At 36.1% G+C, this 24,260-nt stretch overlaps 1 protein-coding gene across 1 annotated transcript in view; it reads left to right on the forward strand.

The window, feature by feature from the left end:
• AstC (Allatostatin C) overlaps positions 1 to 17,126 on the forward strand; it is a 91,733-nt gene extending 74,607 nt beyond the window's left edge. The window contains exon 2 of the mRNA XM_081741162.1: positions 16,603 to 17,126. Within this exon, the coding sequence (XP_081597288.1) occupies positions 16,603 to 16,848 (246 nt within the window). The 3' untranslated portion in view covers positions 16,849 to 17,126. The remainder of the gene's footprint in view (positions 1 to 16,602) is intronic.
• Positions 17,127 to 24,260: the final 7,134 nt, after the last annotated feature.

Here is a 24,260-nt window from a genome sequence, read left to right on the forward strand (position 1 = left end):
GGAACAATAAAACAGTTTTTCTAAAGCAATGCTCATTATTTTCATATTGAACCCTATATATATATATATATATATATATATATATATATATATATATATATATATATATATGTTAGGAAAATGTAAAAATTTATGTTGATTTAGGAAGATTTGCTTTTGGTCCGGACCCGTGCCCCCCTTCCGCATTAGTGCGCCCCTGAAGGTCGGTCGAAGGTCGGTATTAACTTAGACACAAACTTAACCAGTGTTTCGGATCCTATTTTAAAGTACTATAAACACTAATCCTTGTCTCATATGATCTCGTTGCTGAATACGGGATCAGTCAAATGCGAGAGGAATTTGCAATAATGAGGTCTAGTCACAGTTTTTTACTCATAAAGTTATACCCTGATGCGTATTCACAAAAAGAAATAGGAATTCAAGGGCTAAAAATTAAAATATTAAATAAAATTTTTGAGTGTAACGTCCCAGAATTATGCGTTTTAGACTAAAAGAAAAATGAAATGACATCTTTGTGTTTTACGTCCGACGTTTATGCCGGCTAGGCTAAAGGAGACGGTGATGATGAGAGATGAATGAAATGAAGAAAGTAGGAGGAAACGGGAGAACCCCGAGCAAACCCACGCACACAGCGTTTGTCCACCACAAAGTTTACTTGGCGTGAACTGGGATCTAAGCAAGGACCACATGTACAACAGGTGAACGCTCTACCACTAAGCCACCGTGGCCCCTAGACTAACACAGAGACTGATGATTACAGCAAGTGAATGATGATGGAAAAATTGGTGGAATGAAATGTGGGAGGAAACAGGAGTAAACCCATAGATATTATGATGTCCACCACAAACTTACTTGGCCGAGGAACGAACCAGGGATCCCACGCACCAGTGGTAAGCGCTCAACCATTAAGCCACCCTGCCCCAAGGGCTAACAAACACAAAGATAGCTATTTGATGATGATGATGATGATGATTATTATTATTATTATCATTATTATTATTATTATTATTATTATTATTATTATTATTATTATTATTATTATTATTATTATTATTATTATTATTATTACTGCATTATGTTAGCCATTAGATATACATTTCTTAAGTTGCCTTGGACATATGGTTTGCAGGTGGGATGATTCCTAATTTTTGAAATAATTGATATAGAGTTTTTCTATAGTATTAGGAAGTTCTGAATAATAAAATGCACACTGTGAAGGCTTTTAGCTCCCCCCTCAGCCCGAAATTACTTTCTAGGTACGTTAGAATCTTGTTGAAAGAAATCTGACCGCCTACATTTCTTTTAAAATAGATTTACAACTTCGCAACTGTACGTAGAAAATTTGTAAATAAAACTTAATTGAGGAAAGGTAGGGTCGAATTTATTTAATTTAGTTTCATCTATGCATAAGGATATAGAGTTTTTCAAAGAGGGATTGGTGGTCAGTTTTATTTACCTACTAACCTTTGGCTAGCTGGGGGCTCCGCCCCCAGATCCACGCGTTCAGCAGAAAATTTAATATCCTTACTTTTAGTATTGAAAATGAAATGGAATTTTTCAAACTCTCTAAGTGCTAGAGCACTTACCTCTGGCGTGTCGGGTCCTTGGTTCGATCCCTGTCCAAACAAGTTTGTGGTGGACAACATCGTGCCCGTGGGTGTTTCTCAGGGTACTCCCACACTCTTTTTCCACCAATTCCTCATCATTCACTTGCCTTAATCATCGTCTCCCTTAGCCTAAGGGCATAATCGTGGGATGTTAAACTGGAATATTTCATTTTGTTTTGGACGAATATTAGTGCCATTCCGCGTACTTTCCGACAAATTCAGAACAAAACCCTAATACTGAGAATGAAATTAAAGAAAAAGAAAACTCCAATCGATGCTGGTTATCCGAAATGAAGGAAGATGAACGTTGTGGACTTGTTGACATGAGAGAGAGAGGGGGGGGGGGAGATGAAATGTCGTCAGCACAATTGAGATTGCTTTTGCTAGCTACGCAAAGTAAGCGAAGGAAACTTTCCTTTCGGTCCTAATGAAAACTGACCTCTGCTTATGGTAAAAATTTCCTTCTATTCAAAGATATCTTCTATTATTAATCCTAAGGAAAAACCGAATAGAAATATGTTTATCATAGAAACAAGGAAAGGACTAGCTATTTATTGATTAGAGTAAGATGATTAATTGCTTGGAATAACGTATGTGAACTTTTAAAGATGCCCACGCAATATGCTCTTTATTCACGATATTCTTAAAAGAAAACTATCTGTATGGGTAGATAAGTTACAACAGTTCTCTTTTTCCTTATTCACAATAAACTGGGCCATTGGTGTTCTAGCGGAAGAAAAATTACTTTCAAGCCTGAGCACAAACAAGTACTATTTTTTCTAAGCGTCTTTTTTTACTTTAATATTTCAGTTGAACAAAAAATATTGTAATGGAGAATAAAGTAAAGCACTCTTAAAATTCGTATAATTCATAATGTTCGAATAATGGATAAATCGAAGTTCGAATAATGATTAATTCGAATGCTTGAATAATGAATAATTCGAATGTTCGAATAATAGATAATTCCAATGTTCGAATTATAGATAATTCAAATGTTCGAATAATGGATAAATCGAATGTTCCAATAAAGGGTAATTCGAATGCTCGAATAATGGATAAATCGATAATGGATAATTCGAATGTTCTAAGAATGGATAATTCGAATGTTTGAATAACGGATAACTCGAATGTTCGAATAATTAATAATTCAAATGCTCGAATAATGGATAAATCGAATGTTTGAATAACGTATAAATTCAAATGTTCAAATAATGGATAATTCGAATGATCAAATAATGGATAATTCGATAATGGATAATTCGAATGTTCTAATAATGGACAATTCGAATGTTTGAATAATGGGTATCTCGAAAGTGCGAATAATGGATAATGCAAATGCTCAAATAATGAATAATTCAAATGCTCGAATAATGGATAAATCGAATTGTTTGAATAATATAGAAATCCAAATGTTTGAATAATAAATAATTCGAATGTTCGAATAATGGATGATTAGAATGCTTGCATAATGAATAATTCGAATGTTCGAATAATAAATAATTCGAATGTTCGAATAATAGATAATTAGAATGCTTGCATAATAGATAATTCTAATTTTCGAATAATGAATAAATCGAATATTCGAATAATGGATAATTCAACTATTCAAATAATGGATGATTCTAATGTTCGAATAATGGATTAGCAGTGTTTGTATGACTGTTAGGGTAGACACGATCTGATAGTTGGCAAAGTAGTTTTATATACAGTATATAACTATGATTACAAAAAATGTTTTCTAGCAGAATTATCAGTTATTACTGGCAAGGGAAAGTCATACATTTTAGCTACACAAAAGTTCGTTTTTGCCGATTTTTCTCAGAAACTACACATCAGAATTTAACCTTTAACGTGTTATTTTCTTAAAATCGTGTGATCTGTCAACTAATATATACGTCCCTCGTATCTTATGTTAGAAGAATATTTTAGTTAAATGGAAAAGACAATTTAAGAGACAATCAAAGTTTCAGGTTATGTCTCACTAACTATAATGCATACTGTTATCTTCCTAACATCATAATGTAGAGCTTAGTGACAGTATATTTCGAGACAGTTTCACCTTAATATAGGTGGCGTTCATCATCAATTTTTTAAGTCTAGAAGGTAATTTATTTTCTTATTTTTTCCTCAAAAACTAGGCTATGTATAAGCATATCAGTGTTTTACTCACAGAAATATATCACTTGCTAGATGTTTGATTCTTGGATAGATTTTGCCGTTAAACACTCATAGAAAGTAATATTCTAGGATTTTCCACTACCATAGCTGAGTGTACTTTGCTGCCTGATATTCGTCGGTCTTGAAGAATTGACACTTCCATTTTCCTCACTGTAGCATCCTCGTCCATGATTGATGGAAGTCAAGGCCTTGAGTCATAAGGGATATAGAAAGTTGGATTTTGATTTGATTAGGCCCTAAGCTATTGAAGGTTATGGGAGCCTTTATACGTTCAGCTGTCATAAGATAGGCAATCACCACCTTATGCAAGCTCTTTTTTAATCATGAATTTGTCGGCATGGTAACCTTTCAAATGCAGAAACTTAATCACGATACGAGCTTATATCTTAATTATTTTGCACCTTATTAAAAACTGGCGCTACCTCTAAAGAAAGTAAAATGGCATACACGAATAATTTTCAAATCATAGGCCTATATGTAAGGTCAAATATCTACACCAGCCAATTTACATCAAAATTACTCAATAACTTCTGGGGAATAGTTAACATTTTTCGATACCCTCTCGTATTCTTAGGCGCGGTGGCTCAGTGGCAGAGCGTTCATCTCCGGTGCTTGGGGTCCCTCGTTCGATCTCAACTCGCGCCGTGTGAACTTTGTGGTGGACAAACACCGTGTTCGTGGGTTTTCTCGGGGTTCTCCCGTTTCCTCCCACTTTCTTCATTCCACCATTTCACTCATTTCTCATTATCACCGCCTAACCGGCATAACCGTGGGACGTTAAACTTAAAGATTTCATTTCGTATTCTTAGGATTTTAAATTCAAATGAAAAGGCTGTCTGTCATTTCCTATTACCGTATTCGCATTATAGTAGTCATATGCAACAGCCGGCCCTCGGCTCGTCCCCGTCCCCCTGAGTCTTTTAATCCGCCCTCCTGACTCGTTATTGGGAATGAATGTTTTTTAATCTGTTATACTGACCTGAAAGTTTTCCTTGGATAACCGATGTTCGCTTTGAAAATATCCTGCGCGTTGGAATATCCAGTGTAGAGTGTACCTTCGAACATTGTTAAACTCGTCAAGTGTTGCACTAAAATGGTAGATAAATAGATTTTTCTGCTTTTCTTTGGTAAGCTGATAGTTTACTAATCGTTATAAGAGGAATTTTAATGCTCATGTGATATTAATGTATGACGACCGATTTTATAAATTGAATATATCTATTCAATTCTTGTGAAAATGCACATTGTCTGATACGGCCCTCGACGCTAGTAAGTCCTCTCTGGTTGGCCCGCTTCTGTTTCAACTTTCACATGCCTGTTCTAATAGGAATCAATATTGGTTGAAACCGGAAATGGTAATGCTGGAGGCAGATTTTTTTTTTCAGTGCTAAACCCACGTCAAAGAACGACTTCTCGGTATTACCGTCTTTTACTATGTTGATCAATGCTAAAACCGGAAATCTGAAACTTTCAGCACTTCCGATTTGGAAGAGGTATAAAGCTAGAGATTGTACTTATTCTTGGAAACCTGAACCAATATAAAAATAAATAAACAAAGATCAATATTGAAAACGGAAGTCATAGTGAATTTCTACCACTTCCGTTTTTGGTTTGGAAATAAGAGTGGAAGTGGAAACTATTCTTGTAACACCGAAACAGTTTACAAGAGGAAAAATTGCAGTCTATTAACGGTTTTGCTGATAGTGGTGAACGTTGAAAACGAAAATGACTAATTCACACCATTTTCGGTTTGAATAGGACGCCGAAAGATTGCAGAGAACCCGTCCTCGTTACTTCTTATAGTTTTGGCTCTGATACCTGTTTCCCGACAGACGAATATAGCCGTTGTCACCACATCTTACCATTTTGGCTCTGATACCTGTTCCCAGACCGACGAATATAGCCGTTCTTGTTACATCTTACCATTTTGGCTCTGATACCTATTCCCAGCCAGAAGAATATAGCCGTTCTCGTTACATCTTACCATTTTGGCTGATACCTGTTCCCAGGAAGACGAATATAGCCGTTCTCGTTACTTCTTACCGCTTTGACTCTGATACCTGTTCCCAGTCAGACGAATATAGCCGTTCTCGTTACATCTTACCGCTTTGGCTCTGATACCTATTCCCAGACAAACGAATATAGCCATTCTCGTTACATCTTACCATTTTGGCTCTGATACCTATTCCCAGACAGACGAATATAGCCGTTCTCGTGACATCTTACCATTTTGGCTGATACCTGTTCCCAGGCAGACGAATATAGCCGTTCTCCTTACTTCTTACCGCTTTGGCTCTGATACCTATTCCCAGACAAACGAATATAGCCGTTCTCGTTACATCTTACCATTTTGGCTGATCCTGTTCCCAGGCAGACGAATATAGCCGTTCTCGTTACTTCTTACCGCTTTGACTCTGATACCTGTTCCCAGGCAGACGAATATAGCCGTTCTCGTTACTTCTTACCGCTTTGGCTCTGATACCTATTCCCAGACAAACGAATATAGCCAGTCTCGTTACATCTTACCATTTTGGCTCTGATACCTATTCCCAGACAGACGTATATAGCCGTTCTCGTGACATCTTACCATTTTGGCTGATACCTGTTCCCAGGCAGACGAATATAGCCGTTCTCGTTACTTCTTACCGCTTTGGCTCTGATACCTGTTCCCAGACAGACGAATATAGCCGTTCTCGTTACATCTTACCATTTTGGCTGATACCTGTTCCCAGGCAGACGAATTTAGCCGTTTTCGTTACATTTTACCATTTTGGCTGATACCGGTTCCCAGGCAGACGAATATAGCCGTTTTCGTTACTTCTTACCGCTTTGGCTCTGATACCTGTTCCCAGTCAGACGAATATAGCCGTTCTCGTTGCATCTTACCATTTTGGCTCTGATACCTATTCCCAGGCAGACGAATATAACCGTTCTCCTTTCATCTTACCATTTTGGCTCTGATTCCTATTCCCAGACAGACGTATATAGCCGTTCTCGTTACATCTTACCATTTTGGCTGATACCTGTTCCCAGGCAGACGAATATAGCCGTTCTCCTTACTTCTTACCGCTTTGACTCTGATACCTATTCCCAGACAGACGAATATAGCCGTTCTCGTTACTTCTTACCGCTTTGGCTCTGATACCTGTTCCCAGTCAGACGAATATAGCCGTTCTCGTTACATCTTACCATTTTGGCTCTGATACCTGTTCCCAGATAGACGAATATAGCCGTTCTCGTTACATCTTACCATTTTTACTCTGATACCTGTTCCCAGGCAGACGAATATAGCCGTTCTTGTTACTTCTTACCGCTTTGGCCCTGATACCTGTTCCCAGTCAGACGAATATAGCCGTTGTCGTTACATCTTACCATTTTGGCTCTGATACCTGTTCCCAGATAGACGAATATAGCCGTTCTCGTTATATCTTACCATTTTTACTCTGATACCTGTTCCCAGGCAGACGAATATAGCCGTTCTCGTTACTTCTTACCGCTTTGGCTCTGATACCTGTTCCCAGTCAGACGAATATAGCCCTTCTCGTTACATCTTACCATTTTTACTCTGATACCTGTTCCCAGACAGACGAATATAGCCGTTCTCGTTACTTCTTACCGCTTTGGCTCTGATACCTGTTCCCAGTCAGACGAATATAGCCGCTCTCGTTACATCTTACCATTTTGGCTCTGATACCTGTTCCCAGATAGACGAATATAGCCGTTCTCGTTACATCTTACCATTTTTACTCTGATACCTGTTCCCAGACAGACGAATATAGCCGTTCTCGTTACTTCTTACCGCTTTGGCTCTGATACCTGTTCCCAGTCAGACGAATATAGCCGCTCTCGTTACATCTTACCATTTTGGCTCTGATACCTGTTCCCAGATAGACGAATATAGCCGTTCTCGTTACATCTTACCATTTTTACTCTGATACCTGTTCCCAGACAGACGAATATAGCCGTTCTCGTTACTTCTTACCGCTTTGGCTCTGATACCTGTTCCCAGTCAGACGAATATAGCCGCTCTCGTTACATCTTACCATTTTGGCTCTGATACCTGTTCCCAGATAGACGAATATAGCCGCTCTCGTTACATCTTACCATTTTGGCTCTGATACCTGTTCCCAGATAGACGAATATAGCCGTTCTCGTTACATCTTACCATTTTTACTCTGATACCTGTTCCCAGATAGACGAATATAGCCCTTCTCGTTACATCTTACCATTTTTACTCTGATACCTGTTCCCAGACAGACGAATATAGCCGTTCTCGTTACTTCTTACCGCTTTGGCTCTGATACCTGTTCCCAGTCAGACGAATATAGCCGCTCTCGTTACATCTTACCATTTTGGCTCTGATACCTGTTCCCAGATAGACGAATATAGCCGTTCTCGTTACATCTTACCATTTTTACTCTGATACCTGTTCCCAGATAGACGAATATAGCCGTTCTCGTTACATCTTACCATTTTTACTCTGATACCTGTTCCCAGATAGACGAATATAGCCGTTCTCGTTACATCTTACCATTTTTACTCTGATACCTGTTCCCAGATAGACGAATATAGCCCGTTCTCGTTACATCTTACCATTTTTACTCTGATACCTGTTCCCAGACAGACGAATATAGCCGTTCTCGTTACATCTTACCATTTTTACTCTGATACCTGTTCCCAGATAGACGAATATAGCCGTTCTCGTTACATCTTACCATTTTTACTCTGATACCTGTTCCCAGATAGACGAATATAGCCGTTCTCGTTACATCTTACCATTTTGGCTCTGATACCTGTTCCCAGATAGACGAATATAGCCGTTCTCGTTACATCTTACCATTTTTACTCTGATACCTGTTCCCAGATAGACGAATATAGCCGTTCTCGTTACATCTTACCATTTTTACTCTGATACCTGTTCCCAGATAGACGAATATAGCCGTTCTCGTTACATCTTACCATTTTTACTCTGATACCTGTTCCCAGATAGACGAATATAGCCGTTCTCGTTACATCTTACCATTTTTACTCTGATACCTGTTCCCAGACAGACGAATATAGCCGTTCTCGTTACATCTTACCATTTTTACTCTGATACCTGTTCCCAGATAGACGAATATAGCCGTTCTCGTTACATCTTACCATTTTTACTCTGATACCTGTTCCCAGATAGACGAATATAGCCGTTCTCGTTACATCTTACCATTTTTACTCTGATACCTGTTCCCAGATAGACGAATATAGCCGTTCTCGTTACATCTTACCATTTTTACTCTGATACCTGTTCCCAGATAGACGAATATAGCCGTTCTCGTTACATCTTACCATTTTTACTCTGATACCTGTTCCCAGACAGACGAATATAGCCGTTCTCGTTACATCTTACCATTTTTACTCTGATACCTGTTCCCAGATAGACGAATATAGCCGTTCTCGTTACATCTTACCATTTTTACTCTGATACCTGTTCCCAGATAGACGAATATAGCCGTTCTCGTTACATCTTACCATTTTGGCTCTGATACCTGTTCCCAGATAGACGAATATAGCCGTTCTCGTTACATCTTACCATTTTTACTCTGATACCTGTTCCCAGATAGACGAATATAGCCGTTCTCGTTACATCTTACCATTTTTACTCTGATACCTGTTCCCAGATAGACGAATATAGCCGTTCTCGTTATATCTTACCATTTTTACTCTGATACCTGTTCCCAGATAGACGAATATAGCCGTTCTCGTTACATCTTACCATTTTTACTCTGATACCTGTTCCCAGACAGACGAATATAGCCGTTCTCGTTACATCTTACCATTTTTACTCTGATACCTGTTCCCAGATAGACGAATATAGCCGTTCTCGTTACATCTTACCATTTTTACTCTGATACCTGTTCCCAGATAGACGAATATAGCCGTTCTCGTTACATCTTACCATTTTTACTCTGATACCTGTTCCCAGATAGACGAATATAGCCGTTCTCGTTATATCTTACCATTTTTACTCTGATACCTGTTCCCAGATAGACGAATATAGCCGTTCTCGTTACATCTTACCATTTTTACTCTGATACCTGTTCCCAGATAGACGAATATAGCCGTTCTCGTTACATCTTACCATTTTTACTCTGATACCTGTTCCCAGATAGACGAATATAGCCGTTCTCGTTACATCTTACCATTTTTACTCTGATACCTGTTCCCAGATAGACGAATATAGCCGTTCTCGTTACATCTTACCATTTTTACTCTGATACCTGTTCCCAGACAGACGAATATAGCCGTTCTATAAGACAGCATACCTATGAATGCCATAATTTGGAAATTTATAACCTAAAATGTTATATTAATGAGCCACGTACACCATTATCGTTTGTGTCTAACGTCCACATATACAATACTAATAGGAAAGGAAATACGAGTTTTTATAAGTGCTAAAATTAGGATGATTCACCTTAAATTACTGAAACACTTATAGAAACCAGCGCCCGGGAAATAGAAGTGCTTAATTTTCCAGAGACAAGAATAACTAAACGTAATATTTTATTACTTATATAATATTTTTTTTATAAACTTCATTAGGCATGTTATCTGTTGACTGTATAGGTAAGTGATTGTTAACGTTTTCATCCCTTCGACAAAAAAAAAAAAAGGAAGTTCATATTGTTCAGATTCCGTGTTAAACTGTAGTCAAATAAATATATATATATTTTTTAAATGGTTGATGTTCAAGTTTTGGCACATGACAAGTTGGAAAATTTACAAGTAAAATTAAATACACTGCATAAAAGGGCATATTTATATGGAACAAATTTCTGTAGGCGACAGAATTAAATACAAATTAATACAGTTGTATTTTAGTCTTACAAGTGTAGGGTTACAAGCATAAAATCATTACAAGTGTTTTACGACGAATAAAATAAGTGAGTGCATAGAAAGATGACTCTATTAGATGGTATTTTCTACCAGCAGTGTATTTCTGTACAATGTACAGAAGTTGTACTTTACTCGTATCATTGCCAAAATCAACTTCTTTTCACTACTTTTGCTTATGCGTATACCCACTGTCACCGATGCGCCTGCTCCCTTCGGACGCACCCACGCGCTATTGTCTGGTCCCATCACTTTCGCCCTACTCTGACTCGGTTAGATAGCATTCGGGGTTTTTAGTGGCCACTTAGCCCAGGTTAGTTTGTGTTTTTTGCACTGAAGTTTTTATACCACATATCCGGACGCCGTAATTGTACACAAACTGTCAAAGAATTGTAGTTTTTCAACAATTACTTCTGGTGACCTCCATGCATTTTATGGGTTACGTACAAAATCTGGCGGCCGAAACATCGACGCCCAAAATCTCGCCGGCCAAAACCTCGTGGGCCAAAATCTCGCCTGCAGCTTAATAAAAATTCAGTGTAGTATAACAATATCTGCTGCTTTTCTTATAAGTAAAAAAAAAGGAAGGAAGAGCTTGGTATGGTGAGAGTAGGGGCGACGAAATCTCTAGCTACGGCTCTGTATATATATATATATATATATATATATATATATATATATATATATATATATATATATATATATATATATATATATATATCCCCCTCCCTTTTGTTGTGCCGACAAAGTGAAATTATAAAAGACATCCTAGGCTCGAACCTCATCAATGTTGAAAATTTGATTGAGATCGGTAGGATGGCTCAAGAGGTATAATGTAACAAACATAGTTGAAAATTTTATATATATAGATTTCCAAAGCATACATTAGAATTTTTCTTGTCATTATTTTAATGTAATTATGTGTTATTACTAAATATATACATATAATAACATATAGAACATTCTACATTGAAGAAATCGTCGTGAAGAGGTTTTATCCTGACATTTCTTCCCAGGCGACACTACGTTTCGCTTAATTTAGACCAGGCGAGATTCTGTGTCGCGAGATCTCACAACGAGGTTTTGGTCAGGCTAGATTTTGAGTATTGCGATATTTTGGGGCGCGAGGTTTTGGAAGACGAGGTTTTGGCAAGGCGAGGTTTTGGGCCGCGAGGTTTTGGCCAGGCAAGGTTTTGGTCCGCGAGGTTGTCGCCAAGAGGTTCTGGCCGCGAGGTTTTGTACCCAAACCGCATTTTATATATGCCAAGCCCAGCGTGAATCTTTTAGAACCCAATAAGAAGGAATTAAATGAAAGAATTTTTCATTTTTTTTAATAAAAAAAATGTTGGGAGAGGTGAGCCAAAACTTGACCTGCACGGAATTTTGTTCATGTTTCCGAATTCATTGTGCCATTGGAAGTCTCATAGTAATTTCTTTTGGTAAAATTAATGAAGATTGGGTTATATGAAACTAGGAATTTTCATTGGGTACTTACTTCCCCTTTTATTATGGTTAATTCTATAATAACTCCAAGTTGATGACGTGTACTGTGTATTATTTCTTGTTCGTAGTTGTAATTGGATGATATAAATTCAGCTATATTTAGAGTAAAATTCTAAGTATGATAATAATATCGTTAGAGTTGAAACGACTGGACTGCAATTATTACAGAACAAACAAGCTGCACGCATGCTCTGGTCTCTCTGACGCTAGAGGGTACCGAAAGGTTTGATAATAATTGTTCCTTTTCGAAAGAATTACAAATTTATGCTTGTTAGAAATCCTTCACAGAACACTCCCTCTTTCAAACATTCAAATATGATTAGTCGTTTTTAAACTATGACCATGGACGCACGATGAATTAAGGCTATAAGGCTCAGTCTATCAAAATATGTCTGCGTCAAACTGAAAATAGTGCTCCTACTATTTATTTTCTAATGCTCTTATAAACATGAAAGCAAGCAATGAAATCGAATGATGACCTTGAGACACACTAGGAACTTTCTTACGAGGTTTCAATTTTTTCTTTTTCGTACTCGTTAATCATAGTTTGAGAGAAGAAAAACATCAATTTCTCTCCTTCTGACAGAAGCTTTTTTCTTTAAAAGGAAATATAATAATATTGTAATCCTAATAGATGTCGTTACCTATGCTATTAAGATTCATCACACTAATAGATGTTACTACCTGTGATATTGGGATTAATCAAACTAATAGATGTAACTATCTGTGCTATTTGGATTAATCACACTAATAGATGCCACTACCTGTGCTATTGGGATGAATCACAGTAATAGATGCCACTACCTGTGCTATTGGGATGAATCACAGTAATAGATGCTACTATCTGTGCTATTGGGGTTAATCACATTAATAGATGTAACTACCTGTGCTATTGGGATGAATCACATTAATAGATACCCACTATCTGTGCTATTGGATATAATCACACTAACAGATGCGATTATCTGTGCTATTGGGTTTAATGACATTAATAGATGTCACTATATGTGCTATTGGGATTAATTATATTAATAAATGTCAAAAAACAGTATCACGTAACAGTTTCAACACAATAACTGTGTCTTCATCAGACTTCCACTCCTTCTGCCTGCTTGGGAGTTGTTCATCACTTATATATAGTCTCCGGAGATCAACTTTTAATTAGGCTCCGCTCCTTCATTAAAAAGTACACTTGTGTGGCTTTCACTTTCACTTTTTAGCTGCACACGTGTCCAATTGTTAAAATGAAGGAAGGATTTAATATAGGATCTTGAGTCCAGTACTATCAGATATAGTAATGAGTCGATGGGAGAAGGAGACGATAGAAAGATGAGGAGAAAGATTGCTTCTTTTTTGCCGTTATGTGGACGACTGTTTAGGAATATGGAAGGGAACGAAAAGGCAGCTGGAGAAATTCATAAGGAACTTGGAAGATGAAAAGAAAACGATTAGACTAGAAAATGAAATAGAAGTAGACAAGGAGATAAACTAATTATATATGAAAAATAAGAAGTCGGAAGAAGGAGAGTTTATTACATCCTGGTACCAAAAAGAGTGTGAATTGGGAGTGTATTGCCACAAACGAAGTGATGTGGATGAGGCGACAAAGAAGAATTTCATAAAAAGCATTGAAGAAAGAATAGGAGACCTAAACACAAATGAAGAACAGAGGAAAACCGATTTAAAGAAGTTCTGGACATAGCTAAGGAGAAATGGATATAACGAAGAGGATAAGATCACAAGAGACATAGCAAGAGAGGGAAAGAAAGAGGAAGAAGACAAGAACAAAAATGGTTTGGAATAGAAAGCTTAGGCAAAGAAACAGAGAAGATAAAGAGAATGCTTCGGAAAGCTGGAATTAGGACGTACAGGAAAGGAGGAAGCAGAATAATTGAATTAGTAAGAAGAACCAAGAGAAAAGCAGTAGCGGACAAAGATTAAAGGGGAGTAATATATAGAGTAGGATGCGCGGAGTGTAACAAAATTTACATAGGAGAAACAAAAAAGAAAATACAAGAAAGAATTAAACAGCACCAGGATGATGTAAGATTGAAAAGGGACAACAATGCGATATACAAGCATCAGAAAGAGACAAACCACAGGATAGGGTGGGAAGGAGCAGATGTCATAGAAGTAGAGAACAGAACTTTGGTGAGAAAATAGAAGGAAGCTAGGGAGATTATGAGGGCAGGAGACAAGGTGATGAATTGGAATGCAGGATTCTCGATAAATAAAGAGTGGGAGAAGATTCTGCTTAAAGAAGAAGAAATGAAAAGGAAGAAAGAAAGAGGAAAAAATAATAAGGAAAATAAGATAATTAGAGGACAGAATGTATCCAACGAAAAAAGTAAACTTTTAATTGGACACGTGTGCAGCTAAAAAGTGAAAGTGAAAGCCACACAAGTGTTACTTTTTAATGAAAGGGCGGGAGTGGAAGTCTGATGAAGACACAGTTATTGTGTTGAAACTGTTACGTGATACTATTTTTTACATATTATCACATAGCCATGCTCAGTGTGTTATTGTGTATTAGTACAAAATGGAAACAAGGTCTGATAGAATAGTTAATAAATGTCACTACTTGTGTTGTTGGGATTAATCACACTACTAGATGATAATGATGAAAATTCAACTATAGTGCTGGTTAGGCTTAACTTGTACAATGGACAATAACTAAATTATATATCTCTAATTACAATTCAATCTTTGATCATATCACACTTTATTATTACCAATAACACTTCTACAATCACTAAACTCTCTCTTAAATTGAGGATCATTTATTCCGTCATCTTATCATAAATTGCTCAGCTCCTAACACCTTAACTTATTAGCCATTACAGTTTGAATTATCCATAAACAACATGCTAACATAGTTTTTCTTCTTTTAAACATTACATACTTGGCGTTAAAACCTAAGTTCCTCGTTGCCAACCATTTCATTTCCCTACACTAGATACCACCATCTGAGGTATAGGGTGACAGACTATTTTCCTATATAAAACTACTACATGATAAAAAGAAATTGGTGTATCAATTCAACACAATGGTTCTGTGTTATTGAGGTTGTGTTAAATTTTGACATATATCTGGTACTATCTCAACTACATCGCACTTTGGAGTAGTGTTAAAATGGTAGCCGTTAAATCCATTACCTAAGTCATTTTAGTAACACAACATTGGTATTGTTTAATATACAGTTGTCAAATAAACACATTTTACATAAAAGTAATTGTTATTAAAGACATGACTCTAATGAAAGATAACAAAATGTGGCATAAATAAATGCTAAGTAGTTACGACGAAGAAAAATGTAGTGAACATAGGAACAACAAATTGCAGCACCTGTACTCATGACGTAAATGTTATGAGAAAATTCATACAATCACAACACTATTTTCGCGAAAAGTGACAACAAATATACCTAGGTAATAGGTTGTTCGTTACTAGGTAAAATGTGAAATATACTGCGGTAGAGTTTTGCTTATAGCAAGAAAAAAAAACTGATACAAATAATCAATTACTATTACTGGATATTCATGATATCCTTGGAAGTATGCAATGTGAACACATAGAACTACAGTATAGGTATATGAATCTGATTTTGAAGCGGCTGTGGCATCTTTGTTATAATATAGTTATTCATATTAGCATCTCGATGGCCTGGGTTCACCATGGTAGCTTGGTTGTTACAATATGTATATAAATGTGCCCGTGATACTGTATTCGTTCATCCCCGAGTTGTGTAACGCTGCTGCGGTGTTATTTTCACACCACTCAACATCGTCCTGTGTGAAATCGGTATCACCAGACTTGTATTAACCGCAACACTGAATCCTTGATTATGTAACAATAGGCTAAAGTGGTAGTCTTATTGGGATCACTTACGTTCAACATAATCTCTGTGTGAAATCGGTATCACCAGACTTGTGTTAACCGCAACACTGAATCCTTGATTATGAAATAATAGGCTAAAGTGGTAGTCTTATTGGGATCACTTACGTTCAACATCATCTCTGTGTGAAATCGGTATGACCAGACTTGTGTTAACCGCAACACTGAATCCTTGATTATGAAATAATAGGCTAAAGTGGTAGTCTTATTGGGATCACTTACGTTCAACATCATCTCTGTGTGAAATCGGTATCACCAGACTTGTGTTAATCGCAACACTGAATCCTTGATTATGAAATAATAGGCTAAAGTGGTAGTCATATTGGGATCACTTACGTTCAACATCGTCTCTGTGTGAAATCGGTAACGACAGACTTGTGTTAACCATAACACTGAATTCTTAATTTTGAAATACTATCCTTAAGAGGTAATCATGTTGAATTTACTGATCTGTATTAAAATTGAATTGTATGAAACACTTTTCTGTTGTTGTATAGTGTTATTAAATGATAACATATTAAGTGAGTTTTGCTTTTGTACTTTTCAGGATGATTCGTCTTTCCCGGAGATGCCTTGTACCACACCAGACTGCAACCAAGTAGAGACTTATCCCCCACAGGAAGTGAGAGAAATGCTTCGCCTTCCGGTTACATGGTCCAAGAGAAATTTTGACAATTCTATTCCAGCCAGCAATGATGACTCCTGGATGAAAGACTTCCGACCAGTGAATAGAAAACGACAAATTAGATATCATCAGTGTTACTTTAACCCTATTTCGTGTTTCAAAAAGTAAAAATTAAAAAAAAAAAAATATTATTTCAGATCATACATTAACAAAAAAAAAAAAAGTCATTCATGTGTTTATCTAGTCATATACAGGACTTTCCACAAAATCTGAACATTATTTTATTTTTAAAGAATAAATAAATCGAGGAATTACAATGTGTTTACATGGAAATTGTGTGTCAGTATTATTTATTTTATTGATTTATTAATGTTATAAATATGTTAATACATAATGAAAATTGTATTTCTAATTCGTTTTTCAGTAAAGAATCTGATACTCCGGTATATATGCGTATAACTTGACTTGACCCCATTTATTTTGTTGGAACCTTGCAAAATTTAAAGGCTGTTTTGAAAACTAAGAAATATATGGAATATTTTGTTTCACATACTAACAGTGTGCCCTGCAGATGAGTGAAACAGGACGGTCCTTTGGTGAAAATTATGGGAATTACTAAAGGTTGTTGGAAGGAGAGTGTCGTAGGAAATAGCAAAATAACGAGAGAAAACCCTACAGACATGATGTAATTCGCCAAACACTCTCCTAATAGCATTCCAGATTTTAAATAGTCTTCAGTGGCGTATTTAGTGAGCTATCGCGCTCAAGGTCCCCGCAATAAATTTTGTTAGTTAGTTTTTCGCATTGCACGTACAACAATAATCCTTCTTACAATTTCTAAGAATTTCATTGACTTTCCATTTTCTTATGCTCTTTGTTTAGAAATAATGACTGTATTTGTCAAATTTCATTCCATGTAAAAACTAGATTCCCTTTCTTTCGTCCATTCTACTCTTCTGTTTCTTTTTCTTAGTTGTTACTTTCTTTCGTTTCTCTTATTATACTTTCGACCGTTGTTAGTTGTGATTCAAGTCGACCGTCGCGTCGCCAGTAACACTAAAACTTAGAGGTGATAAGCGAAACTCGTGTTCCATGCCATCTTGCACGGATATCTACATAACGGGACTTTAGTTCTTATAGCAAAGGAGTATTTACATTGTTTAGTTATAAAGTAAGATAAATGTTTGAATTAAAGAAAATCAAGAGGGGGGAATAAGTAGGGCGGGAAATTATATCAGTATCGGGAATAGGCTGGATCAATAGAATGCTTTTTTTTTCTTCTATGAATAGAATAAAAGGTTACATTCACTGCTAAATTTTTGTATGTATCATATCACATAAGATTCACCAGTCTGCAATTCTTGCCATTAAAACTGCAATCAGTATATTTTATCTTCAACTTGTCTCAACATTTTCTTTCAGCTAAAAACGTACACAGATAAAACTGAATAGTATTTCAATTTTTTTGTCTAAAATGAAATAAGTTGAGGTGAAATGAGATTACAAGTATTCAACGTATTTTTGCAGAAGCGTCATTTCAGATTTGCTTTGGGGGGGGGAGGGGTAAGATCCTCCACCGACATACGAGTTTTTCCAAGTATACTAGTAGATAATCAATTAAAATATATTTAATTATGAAACTTAGGTGGGCAATTAGCCCCCTGCTTTTCCCTGAAACAATATTCTAAATACGCTGCTGATAGTCTTACTTAAACTTTCAAGGCTAACGTTGTAGGCTTCCAGAACTTGAATTAACATATAGTAGTGGGCCCGAATAATGCCCACCTTAACTTTATTCATTTTTTTCAATAAGATAAACTATTTCTTCGTGCGAATTGACTGAAGTATCCAAGTTGGGTGATTATTTGGGCAAATTAGAATAAACAGCCTGATTCCAAGAAATGACGTGCAAAACTTTAAGAAATAAAAAAAAACTAAAATGTTGCAAGTGGGTCATATTGTGAACAAGTTATTCCCAATATGGCCCACAGGGTATTCCCAAATGGTCCGCTACATAATACAAGAATATTATGTTAATACATAAGTTTACTGCCAAAATTTGTGAAGTGCAAGAAATTGCTATTAAAAATACAAAACAGGTGCAAGGTGTGTAAAATATTAACTATTGAAATAAAAGGGTACAGTGGAAACACGACAAAATGCAAAAGACGCAAAATTGATCCAAATGATATTGGGAATACTCCATGCCTTTTTGGTGTTAGTATCAGAATACCAATATTTATGAAAAAATATGAGTACCTTAACATAGGGTGTCAAACCCTGGGAATAACATGAACTCAAAACTGGGGAATACTTCCAGTGCTGCCCAAAATGCTCCACCGTGGCCATATTGTGTGGTACTTGACCTCTTTACTTCTGTGATCACCTGCTACTTACACAGTACAATGCATTGGCTCACACATATTTTATGTTCACGTTTGAACACAGCTACATTATGCAAGCATAACACTGATTAGACTCTCAACAATACACACTGAAACAAAACGTTACTTACCTTTCTAAAATAACAAGAGAATAATTTCTTCCAGTTCACACTATATCAGGAGCTACTGCTGGTCACGCCACTCGAAAACAATTGAGCAACGCAAATATGTTTTCAGTTGTCACGAGGGTGTAGCTTATATTACAATTTAGTAGCATCAACGTAAATCTGTAGAGATATGGGTGTGGGCCATATTGAGGACAGGGGCCGTAATCGATACACGTACCATAATTACAGACCTACCTAACGAGGGAAGGGGGTGCTGTCACTCAGAGATAATTGCACCAAATTTGGTGGAGGAATAGGTAATGGGAATAGAAAGGAACGTGTGAAAGCATTTGTTTCACAGGCGTTCGGAATCAGAAATAATGGGCCCTACATTTCTAAAGAAGTATGGCCTGTCAATCAGATATTGATGGCACGGAGCCTTTGCTCGTTGTTGCGGTCAATGCAGAAGTTAAATAAAGTAGAATGAAATCAGAAAAAAATGAGTGAACAAAAAATGCGCTAATGTCCGCCCTCAATCCCATCAGGCGAATGCCGGGATACTAAATCTATCAACTGCTCTACCCTTGCAGTTATCAATTGGGTATGAATCACTAGTTAGCTTAATGAAATTATATTAAAAATGTAGAAAATATATACAGAAATTAATCATGGGCGTCGACAAAAGTTTTCCAAGAAAGAGGTCGAAATGAAGTTGCTGTTTTTCTTCACGCTATAAGATGCTGTCAGTACACAAGTATTAAATGCTTGAACCCATCAATATCAACTGATTTCATTGTACTGGTGTTTGATATCTACGACGTGGCACCCATCAAAATAAAAAGTATTGTGTGTTTGTGAGGCAAATTTAAATATATATTTCGGGATTAGTGATGTTTAAAATGGGAACGACTGTGAACGGCCATAACAAAAATAACTGTTTGAAAACATACAAGATTGTTCATTAACACAAAGGATAAAGGAAATATTTAACACAACTATGTTAACGCAAAGGATAAAGGAAATATTTGAATTTGGTCTACTCACCACTAGAAAGCAGCAAAATGTATTGGACAGAAACACTCTCGTAACTGCGTTCAAGACTCGAAATATAACTCACGCATATTTTTCAAATACTGCACTTTAATAGTGTGAACGCAAAATGAATATGACTATTTCACTTCTGTTGCCTAGCACACATGGGACAGAAAGTCTTCACTGTCTACACACACGCCATGTTCGTAAAGTTAGCTTCCAAATTGGTCTCAACACCGTACTGTAAGTTAGGCTATATATTGTTTATTTTGACATAATGAAACAGTTGTTAACAGAAGCATTAAAAAATATAACAGGCACACATAGTACCAGGAACTGTATTCAAAAAATAAATATGTTTAAAAAAACACACGTTTAGTCTGAAACGGATGAAACTGCTTTTCTAAAAAAAAAAAAAAAAAAAATCCTCTTTATAGATATAACGTGGGTAATGGCAAGGACAGTTAATGATTTAGTATACCAGCATTCGCCTGGTGGGACTGAGGGCGGACATTGGCCCATTTTTTGTTCAGCTTGTCATCTCTGTTTTTTTTTTTTTTATTATTCTACTTTATTCAACTTCTGCATTGGTCGCAACAGCAAACAAAGGATCCGTTCCATCAAGATTTGATTGACAGGCCATACTTCTCCTGAACTGTAGGGCTCATTATTTTTGATTCCGAACGCCTGCAAAACGAATGATTCCACGCGTTCTTTTCTATTCCCATTACCTACTCCTACACCAAATTTGGTGGAATTATCTCTGAGTGACATCGTGCCCTTCCCTCGTAAGATTATAACAAACTTACTAGTTCCTCGATTGTAAACTTGGTTCAGACATGCCAATAACACGCAATATAAGGCTAGCCTTGAAATTCCTTTAAATTGACGCACTTGTTAAGCATGACTTAAAATTTATACTTGGCAAAGCCTTACACAGAGAGAATCTCAAAGGTTAAAATCTAACACGCACGCACTTTGTACAGCCTTCATTCTTACTTATGGTCTAAGCGAAATACAAATTTATACGTTAAGGATATTTGGACTCGAAGCGTGACTTAAAATGTATAATGCATTTGGCAAAGCCATATACGAAGAGAATCTCTAAGGTTAAGTTCATCAAGGAAAATTGAAACGAAATGAAATGAAATCTTTCAATTTAACGTCACACGATTACGTCCTTTTATGCTAAGGGGGCGATCATTGAGGCAAATGAATGATGATAGGGATACGCACGAGATAAGATTTGAGGCTGTCTCGTCTCGAAAATGTGCTGTAATAGTGACGTCTCGACTCGAAACATGTATTCTTCTCTATTGGAAGAGCTGTGTCTCGACTCGACTCGAATTTTATCAGGAAAATTCTGTCTCAACTCGTCTCGTGCGCATCCCTAAATGATGATGGAAGATTTGGTAGAATGAGAAAGTGGGGAGGAAACGGGAGTACCCCTAGAAAATCTACAGACAGGATGTTATCCACACTTGGCCGGGAATCGAACCAGAAACCACACGTACCAGATGTAAGCGCTCTACCACTGAGCCACTCTGCCTCCTTAAGTGAAGTTAGAGGTAAACTTAGACTTACCTTAGACGTGCTTGCTTAATGGGTCACATGGCCTCAACTCCTCGCACTAGAAAATACTGACTTGAATGGATTCTCCAGGAGCTTAATATAAGTTTTTGGGTATTGCATTCAAACAAATAAACAATTTTAAAAAAAACTAAAAATGCGGAATTTAATTTATATCTTCTCTAAGACAGAGATGTTAAGATACAGAGTTTCTTCATTTGAATCATTGAATGGCCATTTGCATTTCTACTTTTACTTTTATTCTTCGCAAACGGTTAAACTTTCTTTTCGTATATGGATATTAGTCCGCACCGTGAGATATAAATCTAAAATATGTAGATAATTTTTTCGATTCGAAAAAGTAAACAAATAAGATGTATATCATAAATCGAAATCGTCAAAGGAGAAATGAATGAAAAGTATAAAATTATTTTAAAAAGAATACAAATACTTCTTTTGTGGATATAAACGGTTTGAAGCTAAAGGTAACAATTCTTAGGAGATGAATTAGTTGTTTTGTGGTGAAATAATAACAAAATAAAATGGATTACTAAATAAAATAGGTTCGGGGGAGACTCCTCTCTCCCTCATAATCTATCACCATATATATATATATAAAATGACCTAATTAACATTATAAATTTAAACTAAATTATTTTAATTTTGGGCACAGACATTCTATCACTACTTTGAACTTTTTAAAATTAGGATTATAGTATGGATATGCATATATTCCATGATATAACGGTAGCATCTATAATACAAATGGCTAATATTTTAAGGTAAAATATATATGTGAAACATTAAACACTTCATTTACAAAGTAGAAACTGTTATAAATATCGAGATCTGCTAGAAACAGCTTCCAGTCGTATCTTCTATCAGGAATATATATATGTTGGAAGTGGAAATCATAAACCTGGAAAGATGAAATATAAATATTTCATTAATGGAAAAATAAGAATATAAAGAATAGCTACGAATTAAGAAAATAACTATTAATGAAATATTTAAATGGTATAAAATATATATATTAGTAAAAGAGAAAATATTTAAGAAATGAAGAAATTACTTACCACTTCAGATTATGATGGATCCAAAGGGGCGATACAGCTAAAATAAGAAGATAACCAAAAATATATGCATTACAACCAAAAGTAAGTCATGCTATATATATATATATATATATATATATATATATATATATATATATATATATATATACAAGGGCGGATCCAAGGGGGGCTACGGGGCTATAGCCCCTCTTGACGCTGAGGTTTACACTGGATAAAATGGGCTTCAATTTTGCTTTACACTGGATAAAACGGCAAATTATGGTTTAGCCCCTCCCTTGATCATATCCTGGATCCGCCACTATGTATATATATATATATATATATATATATATATATATATATATATGTGTGTGTGTGTGTGTGTGTGTGTGTGTATTTATGTATTATCAAATATCGTACGCTACCTGTATTGTTTATTCGTTTTACTTTGTGATAGATTTAGTTATATGTATATCTATATATGTTTACCTTGTGTGATGATATTGTCATAGTTTCATGCTTAACATTCAAGTACGAACGTATTTCTCCGAGCTATTGATTTTCCTTGTCACTTCGAACTTAAGACCTTTTAGGAATTTTCTTGAAACACTAGTTAATTGGGATGGCGACTGCGCAATGGGCCAACACCTCGAAACGTTTTCCAGCGTATCGAGAATCACAATTTAAATGTTATTGTTGTAGTATTACAATAAAAGGATCCGTATAACAACTTTATGCATTGATGGGAAGATGTACTACAACAGTTAATGACCTAAATGAATTAACTCGAAACTACACACCATATGCATATAGAACATGCAAATTAAAGCATTACAAGCAAAATAGCGACTATAGCCAGAACCACTAGAATAGCAGTACAACAAAATTTCTCTAAACTAACCAGGATTAAATGTTTCACAACATGTGTTAATCTCACGAAATAGGTACAAAGAAATCGTCTAAATTTCTCATCATTTCATACCCCAAACTGCGTGGATTCTGTGCATAAAATCAAGTACATTTTTAGTAAAGTGCTGCTGCATCTCAAGCCTGGAATATATATATACTAAAAATACTAACGTGAATACACACGTAGGGTGCCAGAGCACCCCATTTAATTAAATATTACTAAAAGCAATAATAAACGAACTTCAACAAATATATATCACTTTATCACATGCAAGAACACACAATAGCAATTTTCTCGAATTTGGAGGAAACACAGTTTACTTCTTACTGTATAAAATGCATACTTCCTTTTTTTGTGCTCAGCACAAACGTCCATTTTGCACCTGGTACAAAAATATTTTGTTTTTCTGTTCTTGTTCCTGAACCACTTCCGACATCGAGGTTTGAATCGGAAGAGCAGGCGTTGAACCACATATAGATGATGGTTGATCTTCAATATGATGAATAAGGGAGCGCGGTGGCTC

Source organism: Thermobia domestica, chromosome 15 (genome assembly GCF_964235325.1).
Source record: "Thermobia domestica chromosome 15, izTheDome1.hap1.1, whole genome shotgun sequence".
In the NCBI taxonomy this organism is placed as follows: Eukaryota; Metazoa; Arthropoda; class Insecta; order Zygentoma; family Lepismatidae; genus Thermobia; species Thermobia domestica.